Source organism: Magnolia sinica, chromosome 5, assembly GCF_029962835.1.
Source record: "Magnolia sinica isolate HGM2019 chromosome 5, MsV1, whole genome shotgun sequence".
NCBI classification, from domain to species: Eukaryota; Viridiplantae; Streptophyta; class Magnoliopsida; order Magnoliales; family Magnoliaceae; genus Magnolia; species Magnolia sinica.
This window is the reverse complement of record NC_080577.1, coordinates 41,141,650-41,165,921: the sequence shown is the minus strand read 5'-3', so window position 1 is coordinate 41,165,921 and position 24,272 is coordinate 41,141,650. Positions and strand designations below refer to the sequence as shown.

Sequence of the window (24,272 nt, the reverse complement as noted above, 5' to 3'; positions counted from 1 at the left end):
GGTCTATAATAAAATTCATCATTTCATATATAAATTGGAATACGAGTTCATGCCCATAGTGTGCCACTCATTGGAGGAAGTAGCATACTGCGTACCCGTTCCCATACAACGTACCAAAGTGATCACGATCCTGGTAACCGTGGTGTGGATTGATGATCTGACTTCCATAAGGCAGGAAGCAGTTGAGGTTTTTTCAAAGCTTGCTGCCTAGCGAGGCTGTTGAGGATAATGCTAAGCTCCTTCATGCCATACCGAAGCAGGTGACAAATGAAGATAACTCAAATATCCTTTTACTTCCTGCTGAAGGGGTAATTCGTGAAGCAATATTCAGCATGGATATATGGTGCCCCTGGTCTCAATGGCTTCTCTGGTGTGTTCTATTCCAGCTTCTGGGAAATTATGAAGATATATGCAATTTTTTCCTTGAATTCTTCAAAGGAGGTTTGCTTCCAGTGGATTTCACTGCCTTATACTGCTTTGATTGCCAAATTTGAAAGCCTGTCTGAGTTCAAGGATTTTTGGCTGATTAGTCCTTGTAATTTTCTTACAAAGATAATATCAAAGGTCATGACTGACAAATTGGGTTCAATCTTGCCTAAGCTAATTTTAGAAGAACATGGTGCATTTGTTAGAGGCAGGAATGTAATAGAAAATATCTTATTGGCGCAGGAGATGGTTCACAAAGTGGACAAGAAAGTTACACTCAGTATCATGGAAAAGTTATACATGGCCAACGTTTATAATTGGACTTAATGTGGCTTTATCTTCAAGGTTCTGAGAAAGTTTGGATCTTTTGAAGAATGGATTGGATAGGAAGAATCCATTATGTGAACATGGAAAACCCCTATGGAAGTCTCAAGCAATGGAAAAACTGCAAAATCCAATGGTTATTCCATTGTTTGGATGTGATGTTGTTTTCCATGGAAATGTTAAAAGATCAACTGTCAAACAATAAGGGCTGCCTCGTTTAACTATGGAACTCAACATTAAACAGTTAATTCTTGGAAATGGTTTTACTTGTTTTCTGGATGAAAAGCTAGGTAAAGGAAATTGATCACCCCTCTTGGTTTCTCAAACAGAGGATATAGTTAGGGGAAGTTGTATTCTTTTCCATGGTTTTCTACCTTCCTAAATACACGGGTTGTGGTTAATTAGGAATTATGTGGCTATTTCAAGTCAGCCGGAGGAGTACGACGAGTTTGGCAGTAAGTATTTAGTAGAGGCATCAGGAAAGTCCTTTTTAATTTTTGTGTGGATGGGCTGAATTCTTTAATTGGGAACTGGTAGTGTACCTATCACCCATCTTCTATTTGTAGACAATGCATTTCTTTTCCTCATGGGTAGGAGAGAATCTTTGCTAGAGATGATGGCCTTTTTGAATCAGTATGAGAAATGTTTGGGGCAACTCACAAGAAAAGGAGAGGAAAAAGATGCTCTACATTATTGTTTCTTCAAGATTGTCAATTCTAGGCTCCAGATTATTTAGAATTGCAAGAATTGCATGGATTTTAGACAAAAAAGGCTTCCTCTTGTATATCTAGGTGTTTCTCTTCATTGCGGCCATACTTCTAAAGACCTTTTCGAAGGTCTCATTGAATAAAAAGTAGCAGTTTGGGAAGCAAAGTTGTTTTCTTCACGTGGAAAATTAATGCTCCTATTCTCCATCATGTCCTTGTTGGCTATGCAAGCTCGTGCTTATGTTTTAGAAAGAATTGAAATTATGTTTGCGTACTTTTGGTACAAGGTATTCCATAACAGTAACGGTGGTTGTAACGGCCACCACCGTTACCTTTACGATACGGGCTATAACGGCCGTTACGGTCTCTCTCTCTCTGAAAAAAAAAAATGAAAAACCTGTGTTGGCCTCATAATGGACCGTTACGGCCTTTATGAGGGGCCTAACATGGCGTTACGGGTCATTTTTTCCGTAACAGCTGTTACGGCCCCGTAACGTTTTACGTAATGGCCGTTATGGCACACCATGTTTTGGTAGCTTGAATCTGAAGATGGGAAGAGGCTGCATTGGTAGCTTGGTCCCAAACTTGTAAACTGTTTGATGGAGGACGGGCTGAGAGTTTAACAGATATTCAGAAAAATCTCAATCTAGGTCTGGCCTGTTGCTTTCTTTCTTCTAAAAGCCCCTGGTCAAAGGTGATGCATTCAAAGTACATTCTGCTCAATAGCTTCTGCACAGTTTCTTATCTTCTATACGGATCAGTTATATGGAAAATCGATATGGAGGTTGAATCTTGAGATCATAGATAGATCTAGGTGGCTTGTTGGGAAGGGGGGAAATCATCAATCGACTTATCTTATGCATGCTCAGACAAATGGGATCCTGAATTTAAAGTTGGAAGGATCTATTAAGGTCAGATGGTTCATGGGGTATTTCACAGATAGGTTACTGTTTGCCAGATGTGGTTAAACAGGAAATTGCGAACAGCATCATTATTGTTTCCTTAAGAGGCCATAGATTGATTTGGAAGTCTTCTGTTAATGGAGACTTCTCGATAAAATCAGCTTGGAAGGCATATGGCCAATAGATGCGCTTGTCCTGGTAGGCAAGGAAAAATGTGCACCATCTCTTTTTACATTGCTCCTTTGTTCATACCATCTGGTCTGGAGATCTTTCACAGGTTTGGAGTTCACTGGGTTATCCAAGAGAGGTGGGTGATCTTTTCGCCGGCTGGAATTGTAATGTCTGGGGCCTGATTAGGAATCGTCTTTGGTCTCTCTACCAAGGCCATGCTTTGGAATCTCTGGTTGGAGAGAAATGGAGTCTTCAGGGGCTAATTGCATTATACTGCTGTTGTTAGTCACAAGATTTTGAGGTGACAATAGGATGGGGTCTTCAGTGTAAACATTTGAACAGCATTCCTGGTAATCTATCTACTCAAAGCAAGATGGAAAGAGGTGATCCAAGGAGGTTTTAGATCCTCCGGCCTCTGTTAGATTGCTTCCTTCCCCTTCTGGCTTATTCATTCTCAATTTTGATGGTTGCTACCTCTGCAATCCAAGCCTGAAAGGATGGGAGGTGTCTTCTTTAGTGATTCGGGGTCACAGTCTTAGAATACTCAGGCCCTCTGGGTGTGAAAGGCTCAAACCTCCCCAAGGCTTCCTCTTTATGCCAGGGGCTAAGTGTGGTGGTTCAATTGTAGAAGGCCTATAGCATTATACTGCCGCCTCTTTCAGCCTAATTGTAGAAGGCAGTTGCAATTGCAATTGCAAAAACATGAGGATAACTGCCGGTTATGATCCTTGGAAGCTATCCAATGTAAGTTGACATGGTCTCGACCTGTCTGCCAGTATCTCAACTACCAGCTCTCATGTCCTAGGATCCACCAATTCCAGGGGAGATGTTCTTGCAAAAGAAATGATCCTTCTTTGCGAGCTATTTGTCTTAGATTTAAAAGTCTGATGTATTTTATATTTGGTTTTGTTTGGTGGTGGCTGTTTGGCTTCGCTCCATGGCCATTTGGTTCTCTTTTTCTTCCAACAAATCAAAGTGCCATTCATTAGAAAATAATTACAGGCCTAACTAGTTTAATGCTTCGATAACGTTATCATCAATGTTTTAAATATCGTTATCGCGTAATGTATCGCACCCTTGGGATATAGATACATATCAGTTATCGCTGTTGTTGGGAAACATGAGAACATTGGGAAATTGGTGGAATTTTTCAATGAAACTTCAGGGATTGTTAAAAAAGACATCAATACACACTTAGAAATCAAAACATTACAAAAAAAAAATAAAAATGCAAATAATAGGGGTTTCCTTTGCATGGAGTCCTAATATATGCCTTGTCCAACTGAACTGATGCAAGTATATCCAAAGTTTATTCATATAATTTATAAATGTAAGAAGACATATATGGAAACACAAGTAATACATTCAAAAGCGAAAGAAGAATCACTAGATCAAGTTATATACATATTTGATTTTGTGTTTGGATACAAAGATTGCAACTAATTTGCGAGAAATTTTGAAAATTTGATTTTTCCCAAATTTCTGCAACTTAGCCCATCTCCCTAAATCTCTAAATCAAAGCTCCAAATTCATTATTTTTCATGGAAAACATGAAGAGTCACAGATTTGTAACCATTTGACGTTGTTTTAACGTGATTTACAAAAAAAAACTGGGTCAGAAATTGAAAATGTTCACTAAATTGAATAGGTGGGATATATTGGCACTACCTATGCATTTCGTATCGCACAGGTGGGATACAAGATATATTGTGTGATATATCGGCCAATATCATTGATATCTAAAACATTGGTTGTCATTAGGTGAGAGACAGGGGTTCTATACATGTCATATGATTAGTATATTTATCCTTTTGGTGATCAAAGAAGTGTTTTTTTTTTTTTTTTTAAATGCTTTTAGATTCAAGTTAATTTTTTCCATACTAATACAAGCAAGGTACATGAAAGGTACGGGTGTACACCGAGTCGAGCTAGCCTCAGCTCGGTCCTCAAGCCTGATTGGCCAGCTCGGCTTGGTTCGGTCAACAGCTCAGGCCAGTTCGAGCCGAGTTTGATCCAAGATTGAGCCAAGTTCATTTGTGCAGCATTTTCACAAACACATGGACTGCACCTTCAAAATCTCACTGTATGTAAAACAGCAGCAGAGGTTTTACAGGTATTTTGTCAAACACCTTCTAAGCAACCTAAAAATCAAGAAAAAAAAGGGTATTTGTTTCATATACATACCTTCCTTGCCACCAGCCACTCTTCGTTGAGTCATTTCATCAAACACTTGGTGAGCAACATCAATATCAAAGTAACCGAGTCACCGAACTGGTTCGATCCGAGTTCGATTTGAGTTGGGTTCAATCCGAGTTGAGTCGAGCTGGGGCCAGCTCGAACTCATTTTCGAGCTCAAACAATCAGCTCGACTCGGCTCGAACTCAGCTTCGAATCGAGCTTTTTCGAGTCGAGTCGAGCGAGCTAACCGAGCTAGCTCGGTTCATGTACACCCCTACTTAGGTGAGTATAATAAGTGTCCATTTAATGGGCTGATGGTGGTGGAGAAGTTTGGTAGACATATTTTTCTTCCTTCCATCTCAGTGTTTGCAGCCATAGAAAAACTGCAGGCCTAGTCATGTCACCTTCAAAAGATTAGCTACTCGTCACCTAATAATGTATACTTTACATTAATGCCCTTGAATGCTGGTTTATCTGTCTTATAATTGCATTTTTTTAAAATTTTTTTTTCTAGTGGCCTAATAGTACCCTTCACAGTAATGCCCATGAATGTTGGTTTTGTATCCACCTTATTATTTTTCTTTGTATCTTCTCTTGGTGTCTTTGCACCTGTCATATTGATACTGTTAGACCCGAACTGCTGTTGAATGTTGGTTTCTGCATTACCCAATCACATTTTCTTCACCTAATGATGTATCTTGAGTGTTCTGGAGCTTTGCCAAACCATCCACAACCTCTGCATGGGTTATCAGATGCGGGACCCACCATGTAGATGACCTGGTTAAAGAATCAGGGCTGTCAACTGATCAGGTGTCAACACACATACAGATAACAAGAAATGCCAACGGTTCACTTCCCGTGTATGTGTGGCCTAGCCAATGCACAGCTCGGATATTCCGTGTGTGATCGCATATAGAGGCATTTGTCGGGTTCTATACACACACACACACACACACACACACACACACACACACACACAAAAACAAAATCATGGTTTCTGTCTGATGGTCAGACTTCCCATAGTTTCTCTTCAGCTGATGATAACCTTCAAGGTCTATTTGCTCACTTTGCCATGTAACTTGAAAACATCTTGCAGCCCAGAGAGCCAATCCATGATAACCTTCAAGGTCTATTTGATCAAAGAGTTTTTTTTTTTTTTTTTTTTAATGCTTTTAGATTCAAGTTAATTTTTACCATACTAATACAAGCAAGGTACATGAAAGGTAGGGGTGTACACCGAGTCGAGCTAGCCTCAGCTCGGTCCTCAAGCCTGATTGGCCAGCTCGGCTTGGTTCGGTCAACAGCTCAGGCCAGTTCGAGCTGAGTTTGAGCCAAGATCGAGCCAAGTTCATTTGTGCAGCATTTTCACAAACACATGGACTGCACCTTCAAAATCTCACTGTATGTAAAACAGCAGCAGAGGTTTTACAGGTATTTTGTCAAACACCTTCTAAGCAACCTAAAAATCAAGAAAAAAAAAGGGTATTTGTTTCATATACATACCTTCCTTGCCACCAGCCACTCTTCGTTGAGTCATTTCATCAAACACTTGGTAAGCAACATCAATATCAAAGTAACCGAGTCACCGAACTGGTTCGATCCAAGTTCGATTCGAGTTGGGTTCAATCCGAGTTGAGTCGAGCTGGGGCCAGCTCGAACTCATTTTCGAGCTCAAACAATCAGCTCGACTCGGCTCGAACTCAGCTTCGAATCGAGCGAGCTAACCGAGCTAGCTCGGTTCATTTACACCCCTACTTAGGTGAGTATAATAAGTGTCCATTTAATGGGCTGATGGTGGTGGAGAAGTTTGGTAGATATATTTTTCTTCCTTCCATCTCAGTGTTTGCAGCCATAGAAAAACTGCAGGCCTAGTCATGTCACCTTCAAAAGATTAGCTACTCGTCACCTAATAATGTATACTTTACATTAATGCCCTTGAATGCTGGTTTATCTGTCTTATAATTGCGTTTTTTTAAATTTTTTTATTTTTTTTTTAAAATTTTTTTTCTAGTGGCCTAATAGTACCCTTTACAGTAATGCCCATGAATGTTGGTTTTGTATCCACCTTATTATTTTTCTTCGTATCTTCTCTTGGTCTCTTTGCACCTGTCATATTGATACTGTTAGACCCGAACTGCTGTTGAATGTTGGTTTCTGCATTACCCAATCACATTTTCTTCACCTAATGATGTATCTGGAGTGTTCTGGAGCTTTGCCAAACCATCCAGCACCTCTGCATGGGTTATCAGATGCGGGCAGCAAGTGGACCCCACCATGTAGACGACCTGGTTAAAGAATCAAGGCAGTCAACTGATCAGGTGTCAACACACACACAGATAACAAGAAATGCCAACGGTTCACTTCCCGTGTATGTGTGGCCTACCCAATGCACAGCTCAGATATTCCGTGTGTGATCGCATATAGAGGCATTTGTCGGGTTCTATATATACACACACACACACACACACACAAAAAAAAAAAACAAAATCATGGTTTCTGTCTGATGGTCAGACTTCCCATAGTTTCTCTTCAGCTGATGATAACCTTCAAGGTCTATTTGCTCACTTTGCCATGTAACTTGAAAACATCTTGCAGCCCAAAGAGCCAATCCATGATAACCTTCAAGGTCTATTTGATCAAAGAGTTTTTTTTTTTTTTTTTAATGCTTTTAGATTCAAGTTAATTTTTACCATACTAATGCAAGCAAGGTACATGAAAGGTAGGGGTGTACACCGAGTCGAGCTAGCCTCAGCTCGGTCCTCAAGCCTGATTGGCCAGCTCGGCTTGGTTCGGTCAACAGCTCAGGCCAGTTCGAGCCGAGTTTGAGCCAAGATCGAGCCAAGTTCATTTGTGCAGCATTTTCACAAACACATGGACTGCACCTTCAAAATCTCACTGTATGTAAAACAGCAGCAGAGGTTTTACAGGTATTTTGTCACACACCTTCTAAGCAACCTAAAAATCAAGAAAAAAAAGGGTATTTGTTTCATATACATACCTTCCTTGCCACCAGCCACTCTTCGTTGAGTCATTTCATCAAACACTTGGTGAGCAACATCAATATCAAAGTAACCTAGTCACCGAACTGGTTCGATCCGAGTTCAATTCGAGTTGGGTTCAATCCAAGTTGAGTCGAGCTGGGGCCATCTCGAACTTATTTTCGAGCTCAAACAATCAGCTCAACTCGGCTCGAACTCAGCTTCGAATCGAGCTTTTTCGAGTCGAGTCGAGCGAGCTAACCGAGCTAGTGCGGTTCATGTACACCCCTACTTAGGTGAGTATAATAAGTGTCCATTTAATGGGCTGATGGTGGTGGAGAAGTTTGGTAGATATATTTTTCTTCCTTCCATCTCAGTGTTTGCAGCCATAGAAAAACTGCAGGCCTAGTCATGTCACCTTCAAAAGATTAGCTACTCGTCACCTAATAATGTATACTTTACATTAATGCCCTTGAATGCTGGTTTATCTGTCTTATAATTGCGTTTTTTTTTTAATTTTTTTTTCTAGTGGCCTAATAGTACCCTTTACAGTAATGCCCATGAATGTTGGTTTTGTATCCACCTTATTATTTTTCTTCGTATCTTCTCTTGGTCTCTTTGCACCTGTCATATTGATACTGTTAGACCCAAACTGCTGTTGAATGTTGGTTTCTGCATTACCCAATCACATTTTCTTCACCTAATGATGTATCTGGAGTGTTCTGGAGCTTTGCCAAACCATCCAGCACCTCTGCATGGGTTATCAGATGCAGGCAGCAAGTGGACCCCACCATGTAGACGACCTGGTTAAAGAATCAGGGCTGTCAACTGATCAGGTGTCAACACACATACAGATAACAAGAAATGCCAACGGTTCACTTCCCGTGTACGTGTGGCCTACCCAATGCACAGCTCAGATATTCTGTGTGTGATCGCATATAGAGGCGTTTGTCGGGTTCTACACACACACACACACACACACACACACACACACACAAAACAAAATCATGGTTTCTGTCTGATGATCAAGACTTCCCATAGTTTCTCTTCAGCTGATGATAACCTTCAAGGTCTATTTGCTCACTTTGCCATGTAACTTGAAAACATCTTGCAGCCCAGAGAGCCAATCCCCAGGAGGAACTATCGGTCAGAATTTGCACATCTATGGAACAAAGCTGTTGACAGGACTCTGGGGCCAGTAATAGTGACACTTAGCACACGTGGTTGGTAGATACCTCGTAACTATTGTGCGGATGCTACTATGCAGGCCTCTTCTTTTTTTTTTTTTTTTTTCTTTTTTTTCAATTTAAATATTCCAACATCCCTATGCATTGGCATCTTGACATGATATGTTTCCTTCATCCGAGTCATTTCTTTGGTTCTTCAAGAATCACAAGGAATTGCTGTGAAAGTGATAAGTGACTTATAGAAGTAACTCATATGGACCCATGATGGCATTTTGATATCTTTCCCATTTCTCCATATCATAACAATATGGCAAAATTACTTGTGTTTGCGATAGCATACGTGGAGGTTAGCTGGCTCCACACCTGCCAACCTGGTAGGTGATGGACATTGGAGCTGTGTACAAGGTGGAAGCCCCCAATGAAATCAGATAAGATGAGAGTGAAAAAGTTTTCAATTCTTCTAAAGCGGCCATTGTTTTTGTAAATTTCTGGCATGTCTGGTAATTGGATGGTGTTAATCTTGTGGCCAGATCATCTACATGGTGGGTTTTGCCTGACAGCTTCGAAGACCAGTACGTGCCAAGCTGGCATGTGCACCTACATCTGCATCATTGATTGAATTTTCTGCTGTGAAGTGATACAGTAAGTTAAAAAAAGGGGTTTTTGATAATTAAGATGATTCTTTTTCGTCATTTGAATAAATCGCTGGACATCAATATATCATAAAAGGAAAAAGAAAGGGGTTGGGGAAGTTGTCTCAGTGGTGTTTTCACTTAATCACAAACTGCTTACTAGCTCACTTTTATGGGAGAGCGAGGGTTCTCTCTCTCTCTCTCTCTAAAAGTGATAATTGAAGTTTGTAATTTCACCATGTTGATTGTGTTTGGGTACACCATCAAATTGTATTGCGATCACCTTAGCATTAACCAAATTGCAAGAGTTGGCTTTCAAAGGAGCACAAAAGCAACTTGACATCTGCTTCTCTTGATTAAATTGAATTTTCGCTAATTCAATTTACCTGTGCATCCAAACAGAGATACAATTCAAATGTTACCAAACACGAGAAATTCTAAGCATTCTATGTTAATCCCCAGTCTGTAGATAGCGGAATAAAAACATTACAGAGGCTTAAGCAACCTCATACACCATCTAACAAATGCATGCCCGCACTCATGCACACGCTGGGGCATGCATCAAGAACTTATTTTAGGTGGGGTCCGATCACGATTCCGATGCTCCGGAAGTGGCATTGGCTTCCTTGTTCGGAGCAGCGGCTCGTTCAGCGTGCACCAGGAGCCACTCAATGATCTCGCCAAACACGAGCTCCACATTCTCGTCCGGCTCACCAATAAGCTGGTGCCACATGCCAGGGTATACACGCAACGTCTTGTCCTTGCTTGCTGCACGCCGGTGTAAATCCTCAACACAAGCTGGGTCGCAGACAATGTCCTCGCCACCGTGGACTATCAGCATTGGCAGCTTCACCTCCTCGAACCTTTCCTGCACCTCACGGCACACACGGAGCAGCTCGAGCGCGGTGGCGGCCCTCGGGCGGGTCGCAGTGCGCCGTGGGCTCGCAAAGGCGAGCCGCCGCTTCCACTCCACCTTGAATGACACATCGGGGATCGAGCGTGTGGGGACCACCCGCCATGTGGGCACTAGGGCGGCGGCGAATGAGAGGAGGTGCTCGAGGGGCCACGGTGGCTTGAACTTGGCGCTTATGCCGCACATGGCTCCGTTTAGCACGATTCCATCCCACGGGCGGTTTGATCCACCGTTGAGGTGGATGAGGAGTGCGATTGCACCGCCGAGAGACTCTGAATACAAGAAAGATGGAAGCGATGGCGGGTACTGAGCGCGGAACGAATCAAAGAAGCTGATGCAGTCATCGATGACTGGATGGATGTCGGGTATGTGGGCCACAAGGCCATCAAGGCTGTCGGAGAATCCGTGGCCTTGGTGATCCAATGCGCAGGCGGCGAATCCCGCCTTTGCAAAGTGGACTGCGGTGAGCTGGACGAACCAGCTGGACTCGCCGGTGAAGCCATGGACGAGGGCGACGATGCCGATGATCTCCTTTGGGGGAAGTGGGATCCATGACTGGGTGAAGATCTGGAGGCCTCTGGGATTGACGAATTTGGATGATGAGTGGGACACTGAGTGCCGGGCATAGAATTCTGATTCTGAGAGACGCCCAAACGGGCTCCGCTCGTCGGCCTCGGCGATGGGGTGAACCATCTGCTAAGGCGGGATGGAATTATTCAGGTGCGCCGGGAGGGGGAGGATGGACTGAACCAGGCTAGTATGCGCCTAGTATCATAAAAAGCCGGTAGATATCTGCTTCGTTCTTTTGTAGCAGTGGGAGCTGATCCAGTGCCACAGGACGTGGGTTATTTGACTAGGATTGCGTAGCGAATCAGTGCTGTGTGCTACTGGAAAGTTCCGTGGCCCCCACCATGATGCACGTGTTTTATCCACGCCGTCCATCTATTTTGCAGGATCATCTTAGGAAATGAGCCCGAGAAGAGGCAGATCCAAATCTCAGGTGGACCACACCACAGGAAGCATGGTGATTGAACGCCCACCATTTATAACTTCTTGGGGCCCACTGTTTTGTTTTTATTTGCCATCCAACCTGTTGATTACGTCACACAGACCTGGACGAAGGAAAAACACACGTATCAGCTTGATCCAGAACTTTTGCAGCCCCCGATAAGTTTTTAATGGTAGGCGTTCAATCACTACTGCTTCCTATGATGTGGTGCACCTCATATTTGGGCTCATGCCCTAAAATGATCCAGAAAAAAAAATGGATGGACGGCGTGGATAATAAAACACACATCATGGTGGGGCCCACATAGCTTCTCCAGTAGCAGACGGTACCAACGTCGGTGCTGTGTAATCCAATACGCAATCCAAGTCCAGTAATTTTGCATTCATATAGTCTGCCACGTGGGTAGATCTATTCGGCTCATCCCAGGTGTGGCTCAAAACTAATTGGAGATCCTATGGGCTCCATCCGTGGTGATCATACGGACACTAAGAAGATAATGGTCAATCCATCGTGGGGCCCACCTGATGAACGGTCGGGATTGATGCATGTAGGTTAAACGATACGGAGAGACGGAGGCAAGGTAAGTGGTCCACTTAAATAGTTTTTCTTTACATTGAAAATTATTTATCATTAATAGACTTGTTTGGTAGCTCTTGGCCGCTAGACTCGCGAGGGAGAGACTGCGGAGGTGATTAGTGCGTCTACGTGGCACGCATGTGGGATCCGGGCCGTTCATCAGGTGGGGCCCATGATGAACATGATGACCTAGTCAAGAGATCACGACAGTCCGATGATCAGGTGGGTCACACTTGTTTAAAAACAAATGACAAGCGGTCTATATTCAACATGAAGCGTGCACCAGCCTGCATTGATGATGTTGACCCCATCTGATGAATGACTCGGATCTTGCACACATGCACCACATCAGCTCCGAATTGCCTCTTGAACAGTTTCTCCCTGCGTGCGGTGACGATAACATGGCCTTAGCGTCTCTGGTGAGGGTATGCATGCCTCGACCTGCCACCTACTTTCCCTTGCTTTTATCGTTGGAAGACTCTCTCTCTCTCCCCCTCAGTTTGCTCAACAACTTACTAGGTGGAGTCTGGATAAGGTGGGGGTCGAACCTGTGACTCGCCACGTTGCGTGTACTTCAAATCATAACCGTCCAAATAGTGGATCCTACCTTAGATGAATCATAACTGACCAACTGGTGGGACATCAAATAGACGGTAAAGCTGATCGAAATTCAGTTAAGTGTCCATATAAGAGGCCAGAATTGTCTAGTCAAACAGATTTTTTGGGGTATGGTCAATTTAGTGGATCCTCCCGTTTGGGCGGTCCAGATCCGTGGGGAATGTCACGTGTGGGCCGAGCATCGGGCGCGAATTCAGTCGACCTGCCGAGTTCCATCCGTTTTTCCAGCTCATTTTAAGACGTGGCCAAGACCTGAAGCAGATCCAAATCTCAGGTGGATCACAGTATAAGAAACAGTGGTGATTTGAACGCCTGCCATTTAAAACTTCCTAGGGTCCACCATAATGTTTATTTACCATTCAACCTGTTGATAAAGTGAAACGGACTTGGATGAAGGGAGAATACAATTATCAGCTTGATAAAAAGCGTTCGTGGCCCACAAGAAGTTTTTAATGGTCAATCACCACAGTTTCCTGTGTTGTGGTTCACCTGAGATTTGGATCTGCTTCATTTTTGATATGGAAAAACGGATGGACGGCGTGGATATACAAAATATTCATCAAGGTGGGCCCCACGGTCAGGGCCGCACTTACCCGCTCCCGTGGCGTACATGGTGTTTTCAATTAAACTGTGGAAATATGGATGTTAGTTCAGATGTACAGTGAACGGAGAAATAATCTCAACTGATTATCTCTGGGGACTGGTGTTCATTCATTGGACGGTTGAAAACAAGAGTCATGCATCAGAGGTCCTGATCATCCAACCAATCTGATTAAATGATTTGGTTACAGTGCATTACACAATTTAGTCCAGTCAACTTGAGTTAATGCATGCAACTCGTGCAATTCCTTAGTGCATGTGTATCAAAGTTCATGATGTGCTAGAGTATCAGATAGCTCATATATTTATATATACTACTCGCGGAATCTTCTAGGATCACGTGTGATGTGATTAGTACGGTCGAACGGTCTTTGTGATGTGGGGTCATGGTTGGTTGAGGATTTATTTCATTGTCACGCATTGAATGATGAGCAGTAGAACGGTTGAGCTTTTTCCATGGGTTAGGTGAGTTCGGATAACAGCTTGCGGATGAGGCCCCTGACAGTTGAGGCCACCCTTTATGTATGTGTTGTATATCCATGCTGTACATCTGTTATTTTCGCTCATGCGAATATAAAAAAATCCGGTGGGCCCCATCACAGGAAACAGCGGTGAATAACCATTAAACCTTTTTTATGGGCCACAAAAGTTTTGGATTAAGATGGTACCTGTGTTTTCCCTTCGTCCATGTCTGCGTGTCCTTATCAACAAGTTGAATAGCAATTACACGTTACAGTGGGCCCGGGGAAGCTTTTCAATTGTTGGCGTTTGATATAGAGCGGATTGCGGGACAGGAATATCCTGCAATTCTATGTTTATTTTCATTTTTGTTATTTTTAAAAAGTTTTGATTTGATTGTAACTCTTCATCTGCTGGGATTTAGGAGTTATGTCCAACATGAAAAGTGTTTAGAAAAATTAAAAGAATAACGTGATTAAGCCACATATGACACTTACTATAAATAGTAAATTGTTATGAATTTTAAGGAGTTTTAGTTATAGTTTAATTCCAAAACTTCTTCCAAGGCTTAGTATCCCTATTTAAAGGGTTGTAGACTCGTTTATTTCAATCATCAATCAAATTACGAATTTTATAGAATTTATTTTCTATTTTCCTTACTTTTTTCCCTCGTAGATTCGAAATCCCGTGAACTATGATACAGGGATTCCTTATCTTTCAAAAAAAATGAAAGTTTTCCACCTGGAGAATCAGTTAGCTATGCAAGGGCTGTAGGCAACCCTCAACCGTATTGCAAATGCGTTAATTCCGCCTTAAGCCCAAGGTAATGCTCAACTGCCCGTGGTCGCTGTACGACACAACACCGATTTTCGTAGAGCACCATCCAACGATGGTGCATCGCAGGCCACCACTTTGATTGTGAAGAAGTTGTACATGCTAAAAGTAGATATAGATTTATAGCGGCACAACATCTTTCGAATAAGGCACACTGTAAACCAAAAAGTTTGTAATGTGATCATCGATGTCAGGAGTAATGGGAATCTCATGTCGAAAATAATGGTGGAAAAGTTTCAACTGAAAACAGAAAGGTACACATCTTTGTACACGATTGGATTGATCAACGAGGTTAATAAAACAAAGGTAACTGAACAATGCATTGTCTCATTTTCAATTAGTAAAAATTATAAAAATCAAGTACTTTGTGACTAGTCGATATGGAAGCTTGTCACATGTTACTTGGTCAACCATTGAAAAATAATATTGATGTTACGTATAAAGGTCGGGATAATGTATTTATATTTATTAAAGATGTTAGAAAGATTGGCATCGTCCCTATGGGAACGGAGAACTAAACCAAGACTTCTAAAGTTGAGGAACGGTCTCTCATACCCAAACATGATTTCGTTAAACAATATGATGAAGCAAGAGATGTAGATGCATTGTTGAAAAGGATATATATATATATATGGAGCTTGTAAACATCCTATAGGATTTGAAACAAGTGTTGCAAAAGTTCAAAGCGATTGTACTCAATGAACTTCCTAATAAATTGTCTCCCATACAAGATATATAAAACCACATTTATCTTGTCTCAGGGGCAAGTCTGCCTAATTGCCCACATTATCAGGGAGAATGTTAGATTTTGCGATCTTAAGCAAAAGAACTGATTCATACTAGCGAAGTCAAGGAGATCATGAGTATATGTATTGTGTCAGCTCAAGAGTGCCCAATGCCAAGTACAAGAAAATGGCTAATAAACATCGGTGTTGTCACGCCCCAAACTCGGAAACCGGGCTCACAAAATTTTCGATCACCGAATCTGATGCCGACAGCTTCCATAATACTCCATTCTCGGCTCCCAGTGCACATGCACCGGATTCTGATCCTGAGATCCTACAAGGAGGATTTTCGAATGTACATTTATCTCATAAGAAGCATAACCACAAGTATACCCAAATCATAAAAATAACATCATCACCACATATCCACTAATATAATCATTTGAGTACAATACTAAAAAGAAAATATATTCATATAATAAAATCTCCAAAAGCTCTGCCGCACGCTCCTGTCTCAGCTCGACTGCGTCCTATCGTCACCTGCACGCATCTATCGTGCATAAGCTTATAGAAAGCTTAGAGGGTGGTGTAAGTGTGTGCATAAGATAAATGCCAAGTATTCAATATAATGCCTTAATCATACAATATCAGAATTATTGGCATGAATCATACGATATCAGAGTAAGCAGAAATACTGAAAGTCCATAAAAATATCATCAACCTTATCTAGGATATGCGACAAAAAGACATAGTAAGTCAATGTCATATACTGAGAAAATAATGTAAATCAACTATGTAATGCGAAAATATAATGAACTAGATATCAGATATCGAAGATGTAATACAATATACAATTCAGAAGAGCTACGAATACCATCAGCCTTATCTAGGTCATATAAATACAAAAATATAGTAATAAAAAATGTCATATGCCATGGATGTAATGCGATATGCAGTGTGAATGGAATGACCATGCTGAAGTGTGAAGTCGTGATGATAATACGTAATATCGCAAGCTATGGGGTCCATCACAAGGGACTTCTATCCAAACCAGTCTCATACCTAATTTGGATAGTCGAACTTGATGTGGTAAACTCCTGATCTCAAGTTAGTTGCGCGCCCCAACCGAAATCCCGGCCATTGCTAAAGTACAAGTAACAAATAGTTGTGCACCACCAGCTCGAGTGGATAGTGAATGAATGAATGAATGAATATACAACTCCTACTCCACAAATCAGTACTGTACATCTCTGGGATCATCACTGGGGTCTAGTACACTCTACACCAGTTTGCCACCCCATCAAGCGCACAAATGGGTAAGTGGAAGAGACCTCACTATCCGCCTAACCAGTAGTCAGCCAATATCTACCCGGCACGTCGATAGCAGACCCATTCGTGAGCTGCTTAAACTTAGTCTAGTATTACCTACTCCCTCAGGCGGATAAGGCCACACTCCCTCTTAACTGACCACGACACAGTGAGAGACACGATCTACAGGTATACAGCCCTCATGCGCTCATATATATCTACTTGGTCTCGACGTTGGGGCGTCCTCTGATACCAAGAGGGTTTAAGAATTTTCACCCAAGGCCATCTATGGCAGCCCAATGCTCGAACCAAACATATTCGGTATCCCATCTAGCCATCCACGATATGCCTGTGGAGGCTACGGCCCTGATGTCGCTAAGGCGTACAGTAATCAAAACACACAATGCAAGATGCATGAGTCATACAATCCAGTCATGCATTAATCCTGCGCATACCGTGCGTTCATGTGAGATAACCTCCGCCTATCAGGGAGTCTCATAACAACCTGCCCAATGACATATGCAATGGTCAACCACATCTTATAACAAACATGCAGATGATGCGTATGCGCATATATCATGATGTTATGCTGTCACATAATCATAATCGGTATCAATAATCAATATCAACAATCAGCCTCGACAATTTGGAAATTTAACCAATATTGCTCCAAGGAATGGCCCATATAGAGCCTAATATATAGTGGACCCATGGCTTCGCACAAGGGCCTAATATATAACACCATGGGCCTTACTCAAGAGCTCAATACACATCACGATGGGCCTCTCACATGAGTCTAAGATACATCATAATGGGCTCCATCGCCTGGCCCTCAAATGCATCACAATGGGCCTCATCACATAGGCCTAATATACATCACATTGGGCCTCAAATATGAGCTGAATACACATCACAATGGACTTCAAATACAGACCGCATATACATTACATTAGGCTTCGACATTCGAAATTAGCCTCGACAATCAGCCTTGACAATCAGAATCGGCCTCAACTAACGGAATCGTCCTCGTCAATCAAACTCGGCTTTGACAATCGGAATTAAAAAATGAAATCGGCCTCGACAATCGGAATCAGCCTCGACAAACGGAATCGGCCTCGTCAATCGGACTCGGCGTCGACAATCTGAATTAGCCTCGACAAACGGAATCGGACTCGTCAATCGGACTTAGCCTCCACAATCAGAATCAACTTCGACAATCGGAATCAGCCTCGACTAACGAAATCGGCCTCGTCAATCAGACTCAGCCTCGACAATCGGAATCGACAATTCGAATCAGCCTCGTCAATCAGACTCAGCCTCGACAATCGGAATCAGCATCGACATACGGAATCAACCTCGTCAATCGAACTCGGCCTCGACGATTGGAATCGACGATCGGAATTGGCCTCGACCAACGGAATCGGCCTCGTCAATCGGACTCGGCCTCGACAATTGGAATCGACAATTGAATTCGGCTTCGACAATCGGCCTCGACAAACGGAATGGGCCTCAACATACGGAATCGGCCTCGACAACCGGAATCAACGATCGGGATCGACAATCAAAATCGGAATCAATGAGAATGAGCCTAACAAGGCCTAAGGGAAGGTCACAATATGGACATTCAACCATCATTGCTCATCAATGTGGACATTTAACTAACATTGCTCCCAAGGAGTGACCCACGTAAACATCATTACATACACCATGGCAAAATCACACATCACATTGGGTCTTGAATACACAATAGGTGGGTCCTGCACTTGTGCCTTTCATATACATCATGTCAGGCCTCGCCATATGGGCCGAGAATACATCACAATGGGCCACGTCATTGGGCCGCACCAATGGGCCTTATATGCATCATAATGGGCCTCGACACATGGGCTATAAATACATCACATCGGGCCTCAATCACGGGCCGCATATACGTCACAATGGGCCTTACCGAATGGGCTGAAAATACATCACAATGAGCATCACCAAATGGGCCATAAATACACAACAGGTGGGCCCTGCACATGGGCCTAATATACATCATGATGGGCCACGGCCCATGGGCTTAATACACACCACAATGGGCCTCATCACATAGGCTGCAATTGCATCAAGGTGGGCCTTAACGGATGGGCCACAAATACATCGAGGTGGGCCTCAATGGTTGGGCCACAACTCTATCAAGTGGGCCGCATAGTATATCGCATTGGGCCCTATACAAGGGCCTTATAGTAGGTGGGCCCTGCACAACCAGCAGGTGGGCCTGCACCTCCCAAATGGGCCCACCAGATGAATAATATGGATGTACAACACATCTATCAAGCGGGTCACAAGTATAACGGACTGGACGGCGTGACTAAAACACATGAATCAAGGTGGACCCATCAGACAGACGGTGTGCAAAAAGGGGCGGAGTGGGTATAAAATACATACAACAAGGTGGGTCCCACCTGATCGGACCTGCTGCGTCAATACACAGCCATACAACTGGTGTGAGGTACTCCAGCCAAGCTGCTTCCCACCGTCCAGTAATTGGACGGTGGATACAACACATCCACATGGTAGGCCTCACAGAGATGGACGGGGAGGGATGGACGCGACACAGGGCCATGACCTGGATGGTTTGGATGACCCACGGAACCGCTGACATGACACAGCAGCTGAGGCTGCTGACCGTCCAGCGAATGGACGGTCCAGTTATTACACATGCATCAAGGTCAGCCCACAGCTGCTAACGTCAACAGTAGCATGAGCTGCTGGACGGCTCAGATACAACGTCATAAGGTGAGCCCCATCATCCAAAACCAATGGACGGTGTGATCAGACCCAGCACGTGTTGACGTCATGTGGGTCCCATGTGGTGGACAGATGGATGGCAGGGATATACGGCATATGCATCAAGCGGCCCACGTGTAATGGACGGTGTGGACACAACACCACAACATGGTGGGACCGTCAAAGTTGGTGACGTCACTCAGCAGCTAATAGGTGGTGTGACGTACTCAGCCAATCTGTCCAGTAGGTGGGTCCCATATGGGGACCACCACGTGCATACATGAGTAAATATAATATTATATTATATTTATAAAAAAAAAAAAAAACAAAGCAGCATCCAGAGGGTCTGGATGCCCAGGACGGACGGTGTGGATTTAAAACCCATACATCGTCGCTGGGGTCCACAAACATGGACGGTGTATGCGTACACCAACCAATCTTCTACACAGGTGGGTCCCACGTGGGGCCTACCATAATGCTTATTTTCATCCAATCTGTTGATAAGGTCACAAAGACCTGAGTAAAGGGGTAAAACAAACTTCATGTGGATCCAGAAATTCTATGACCCAAAAGGGGTATCAATGGTAGACGTTAAATCTAGTGCTGCTTTTGCAGTGTGGTCCACTTGATAGATGGATGGTGTGGATCACAAATGCATCACGGTGTGCCCCACATAGCCTTAAGATGGACGGCATGGAACAACACATCCATCAACCCTGTCCAGACAGTCTGGACGGTATGGATGAAACACATAAATCAAGTGGACTCCACAGTCCCAGCTGGACGGCTGGATGAAACACAAAATTCAGGTGGGCCACAGGGTCACCACAAAGGAGAGAGAGAGAGAGAGAGAGAGAGAGAGAGAGAGAGAGAGAGAGAGAGAGAGGTTGGAGCAGCAGAGGGGCCCCGCCACTATAGGCCCCTCTTTGATACAAATCATACATCAAGATGGGTCCCACCATAAGTGGGCCCTTAAATCACAAAATCAAAACATAAGATCACCCACCTCGAGATCTCTTCTTCCTTCTTCCGCCAATGCATGATAGAGTCCCAAAGGGACAATTTCAACGGTTGAGATGGGCTTAGGATGGTGGGATCGGGTGGTAGAAAGGTGGGCCACACTAGCTCTCTCCCATGGAGCTTGGACGTGGGTTGCTCTCATGGAGCTTGGGAGGAAATGAGAGAGAAATGAGAGAGAGAGGTGATAGGTGAGAGATGTGAGTGATGGAAATACTTGTGTAAGAGAGAGAGTTGACTTTAAGGGGGGTGGTTGTACTTGGGGATGGGTGTGAGTGATGGGAGTAATGTGTACTTGATTGATGTAATTGATGAGATTGATGTGATGTTTTCTATGGATTGCAACACGCAGCGTTTATCCTCGAACTAAACGCAGGCCCACATCTCCTGGCCTGGGTATCGCCTCGGTGCGTAATACGCGGCATCGGAACCGTGGTGATAGCGCGGTCCCTAGGGTACAAGTCTCGGGTTGAGCCGACTCTGGAATATGGGACACGACTCAAGGTTAGGCGCAATTGCCGATAACAGATCGTGGGTCGTCGAAATTCGACCAGGAGGACCGGGAAAGCCTACGGAATAGTACGGGCTAGGATACGGGTCTCACAGGTGTCATCAGTTATCTGAGAATCATGAGGTAAGTCCCTTGATTAACTCGAGGATGAGTTTTTTTCAAGTGGAGGGGTCTGATGTAGAACGTGTCACAAATACATTCCTAGCATGATTGGACCAAAAGAAGGTGGACCATAAATTGATCATAACTTTTTATCCACGTATCGTTATGGCGCACCTAACCGAGTACCAAGAACCGAAGCAGGACGAGTTCTTTTGAAGTGGAAGGACTAATGTAGAGTAGGTCGCAGACAGTTTCATGTCCAAGATGGATCAGAGAAGGCCCGATCGGAGGTAGAAGTCATCAAGATCGTCAGAACATTAAAACATGCATATCTCGCAAACTGAAATGAGTTACTCGACATACCATATGTGATTTTGGGTAGGACGAGCTACTTTAGCCAACCAACTCGGCCACGCCGGGTTGCCCACACCGAATTTGCGAGATTTCATCAGATTGATAGTTGAATTCCATGTTTATTTCTGTTTTTACTATTTTTAGTAAGTTTTGGTTTGATTGTAACTCTTCATCCGTTGGGCTTTAGAAGTTGTGTCCAACATGAAAAGTATTTAGAAAAATTAGGAGAAGGACGTGGTTAAGCCACATAGGACACTTATAGTAAATGTACTATTTATAGTAAGTTACGAATTTTAGGGAGTTTTAGTTATAATTTAATTCTGAAAATTCTTCTAAGGCTTGGAATCCCAATTTAAAGGGTTGTAGACTCGTTTATTTCAATCATCAATCAAATTATGAATTTTACAGAATTTATTTTTTATTTTCCTTGCTTTTTTTTCCTCATGGATTTGAGAAGTCTCCAGGAGGAGTCCAGATAAGATCCGTGGATTCAGAATAGTTATCCTTGAGGAAGATGATGATTAACCTCATCACGCCCATTCCAGCGTCAGCATTCAATCACCACTGTTTCCTATGGTGTGGTCCACGTGATATTTGGATCTGCTTCATTTTTGGGCTCATGCCCTAAAACAAGTTGGAAGAATGGCCAACCGGTATGGATATACAACACACACATCAAGGTGGATTCCACTATTAGGGGCCTCATCCAGCATTAAGGGCCTATTTGGTAACGCTGAAAATTTTGACTTAATGTGGAATTGGAAAGCAATTGGCATTTAGTTTTGTTTATTAACATGGAACATGAAAAGTGCTCCGCGTATTTTGGCTGAATGTTTTCAGCAATGAAGATCTAGCTTAATGGTGAATGGAGAATGCGCTTCGTGTATTTTTTTTAATTCCAAAATTGACCTGCACTTTCTCCTTTGCGTGAAACATAACCCAACTTTTAATGCGTGACACTTCTCTTGGCTCACTATGATTTATGTGTTAGATCCACACCGCCCATCAACTTTTCTATATCATCCTCGATCATGATCCCAAAAAAGAGGCACATCCAAACGTCAAGTCGACCACACCATAGAAAGCAATGGGAATGGAATGACTACCGTTAAAACCTTCTTAGGGTCCATTGTGAAGTTTATTTGGCACCTAAACTCTTCATAAGGTCACACAAACTTGGATGAAGGGAAAACATAAAAATCAGCTTGATCAGAGGCTTATGTGGCCTCAAGAAATTTTTCATGGTAGGCACCCAACTCTCACTGTTTCTTGTAGTGTGGCCCACTTAAGCATTAGATCTGGCTTGTTTTTTGTACTTTTCCCTAAAGTGATTTGGAAAATGAATGGACGGTGTAGATAAAACATATACATCACGGTATGCCACGTAGAGCCATTTGATAGGACCGTCCATTTCTATTTATACCTATTACCGAGTTGGGGTAGTACCCACATCTAGATTTGGGGGAGCGGATCAGGTTGAGTAGCGATACTCAGCTATTGAAGTGTGTAAGTGCTATAGTTTATAGCCCATTTTTGTTGTTAAATTTGTGATGCCAAAGACACTGTTAAGAAGCTTTCAAGTTCAAGTCATGATCTCAAGAAGTTTTCAAGTTCAACCTTAAGATCTCAAGAAGCTTTCAAGTTCAACCTCAAGATCTCAAGAAGCTTTCAAGTTTAAGCTACATCAAGACTTCAAGCTTCATTACTTTCAAAGGTCACTCGTCTCTAAGTTTCAATGTCTTTACTTCACTATTGAGGTATGACTGACCTTAGGTTGACCTTTATAGTAGGCCATTCTGGATACATAATTCAGATGTTTTATATAAGTGAGTTTAGGCTATTCTAAGACTAGTCCTGGACTTTGTTCGACTAGTCCTAGCACTGCTTCGACCTGTCTAAGAATTTCCTAGATCAGTCGTAAGTTTGTTGCAAAATTCGGATATTTTCTATTAAGCTTCGACTAGTCTTAGGGACTGTTCGACTAGTCGTATAAACAATATCGACTGTTACTTCGACCAGTCGTAGACCTATGACTCAAAGTACAGTATTGAAATTCGGCTAGCTTCGACTAGTCGTGAGCAACCTACGACCAGTCGAAGGAGACCTACGACCAATCGTAGACTACCTACGACTAGTTGTGAAACTGCCAGATCTTATCGCGCCCGAATTTTCAAATATCTGTTGGTTCTACGACCAGTCGTAGAGTTCTTTAGACTAGTCAAAGACGTGATTTGCTCACCTATAAATAGAGCACAAATCTCAGAATAAAACATGAAATTCAAGTTAATTTAATTCGGCCTTCTGAGAGATAAGTCTGTGCTCCATTTTAAGCTAAGTATGCATATTTAATATTCTCTTTCTTTAGCTTTTCTTATTTGATTTTGTTCCTATATTCCAATCTTATTTGAAAAGAGGAATTGCTGTATTCCGTCTTCTTGGAATCAAAATCAAATAGAGCTACGCCCCATTTGGTTTAATTTAAAATTTATTAGAACCTAGAACCATTATAAAGTGAGTATTGGACATTGAACTTTGACATTCAAATCTCTACTCCGACTTGGTTCTTCTGGGCTGCTACAACGAAGGAGAAATTCAGGTATTTTACGTTTATGTAATTTACTGTCATTTGGTTTTCTTTTAGAATTTGCCAGAAAAATTTCATTGTATTGGTTATTTAAGGAGAGCCAAGAAAACTCAGAAGAGCATTTTTTTTTTAATTGTGTAAGCCCACAGAGAAAACTACAATTGTGAAGGTTTTGGGTGAACCTGGAAAACCTATCTTTGATAGTGAACGCTGATATCCCCTGTGTGAGGATATTAGGAGTGGAGTAGCGCTGTGTGGCTGTTTATTAACAGTTGGTGTACACACAGGTGAACCACTATAATCCCTTGTGTTTTGTGGTTGTGTGATTTATATTTCATATCTTTAATTATTCATTTGTGGGATGTATATGTGAATGTGAATGATT

The 24,272-nt window shown here is 42.7% G+C and overlaps 2 protein-coding genes across 2 annotated transcripts in view; one reads left to right on the top strand and one right to left on the bottom strand.

Moving 5' to 3' along the window:
• The window catches only part of LOC131245965 (uncharacterized), a 33,280-nt gene extending 24,317 nt beyond the window's left edge, over positions 1-8,963 (top strand). The window contains exon 3 of the mRNA XM_058245784.1: positions 8,801-8,963. Within this exon, the coding sequence (XP_058101767.1) occupies positions 8,801-8,917 (117 nt within the window). The 3' untranslated portion in view covers positions 8,918-8,963. The remainder of the gene's footprint in view (positions 1-8,800) is intronic.
• An 875-nt stretch (positions 8,964-9,838) lies between these two features.
• On the bottom strand, positions 9,839-11,443 carry LOC131245964 (caffeoylshikimate esterase-like). The gene has a single exon (XM_058245783.1). It carries the CDS (start codon positions 11,109-11,111, stop codon positions 10,095-10,097), a length of 1,017 nt encoding a protein of 338 aa, XP_058101766.1. The 5' UTR covers positions 11,112-11,443; the 3' UTR covers positions 9,839-10,094.
• Between the last annotated feature and the right edge of the window lie 12,829 nt (positions 11,444-24,272).